At 35.8% G+C, this 1,390-nt stretch overlaps 1 protein-coding gene across 1 annotated transcript; it reads right to left on the bottom strand.

Annotated features, from left to right (window-relative positions):
• Positions 1 to 280: 280 nt before the first annotated feature.
• LOC141627741 (uncharacterized) lies at positions 281 to 985 on the bottom strand. Its single transcript, XM_074440964.1, has one exon. The coding sequence runs from the start codon at positions 983 to 985 to the stop codon at positions 281 to 283; it is 705 nt and encodes a 234-aa protein (XP_074297065.1).
• Between the last annotated feature and the right edge of the window lie 405 nt (positions 986 to 1,390).

Genomic DNA, 1,390 nt, shown 5'->3' with positions numbered 1-1,390 from the left:
TCAATATCTAATAAGAAATCTAAATGTATAGTTCAATTTCAAAGAAAATGTATCATCACTTACTTGATTTCGGAACCATTTCGGAAAACTTTTCTCATGTGATGCCCACACATCATCAGAGGATGTGACATCAGGAAAATTGATTTTGATATGTGCCTCAAATTCCCTATAAGTAGGGAAAGCATGTTTTATTTTTTTTTTGGGTAAAGGTAAGCTTTTCATTAAAATCAAAAGTATCTCATACAAGTACATATTACTCTTTCAAACATACTCAACAAGACTAGTATTGTCTAATGTAGGAAATCCAAGCTAAAGCACTAGGATTCCTACTGTGAAGCTGTAACTGTCCTACGCGCATTTTCACCTCATTCTTGACCCGTTGCAGAATACATTCAGGTCTGCTGACAAAGCCTTCCACCCTGCTAACATTTCGAACATTCCAAATATTATACATTATGCTGGCTAAAATCACTGCTGTAATCTTCTTCCTGCAAGCATTATGATCTCGCCTCTGAACCCACCATTTAATCACTTCTGAACATGGCAACTCAATCAGACACCAATTAGCAATTAAGTCTCTGCATCTTTGACTGAAAGCACAAGAAAAGAATAGATGCTCATGAGACTCTTCATGTGATCCACACAGGAAGCACAAGTTGCTCTGAATAATGTGCATTCTATACAACCTATCCTGAGTTGTTAACCTCTGATGAGCAATTAACCAACAAAGAAAAGCCTGTTTAGGAATGATCCACTTATTAAGCACCCAAGGATACCACATCACCTTGTCCATATCTGGTTTCAGCAACTGATATCCTGCCTTGCTGTTATAAGGATCCATACCTGCTCTGAAAATATAATCCTTGAGTAAATGCTTGACTTGACATATTTTACGCCAAGCCCAGCTACTATTAGCTCCTGGTTCATAGTCTTCCCAGTTGGAACTCTTGATGTAGATGGCATGCACCCACTTGACGGAAAGCATGTTTTAGTTATGTATTAATTACCTATAAATTCGATCTAATTTGATAATTAAGAAACAATTGAGTAATGATGAAGTATTAACTTACTTTTCATAAGTATCTAAAAAATCTCCACAATTCCTTAGCACATAAAAATGAGCTTCTTCATACTCTTTCTCAGTTAAGTACCTCTGTATACATTTTCCGGTTGTAGTTCCCATGTCATCATTGAATAAATCAGGTAACTTAGATTTCAACTGGTCATCGGAATTTACACCAACATCTAAGTCTTTTGCTTTTGTGTCAATGTGATCTTCAAAATAAAAAGAACAGAAATTTGAAATTTCCTCTAACAAAAAAGCGTTGCATATTGAACCCTCCACCCGAGCTTTGTTGCCAATCTTTTTTTTATATGATTAAGAAATCTC

The sequence above is a fragment of the Silene latifolia genome, chromosome Y (genome assembly GCF_048544455.1).
Source record: "Silene latifolia isolate original U9 population chromosome Y, ASM4854445v1, whole genome shotgun sequence".
NCBI lineage: Eukaryota > Viridiplantae > Streptophyta > Magnoliopsida > Caryophyllales > Caryophyllaceae > Silene > Silene latifolia.
This window is presented reverse-complemented; position numbering and strand designations above follow the sequence as displayed.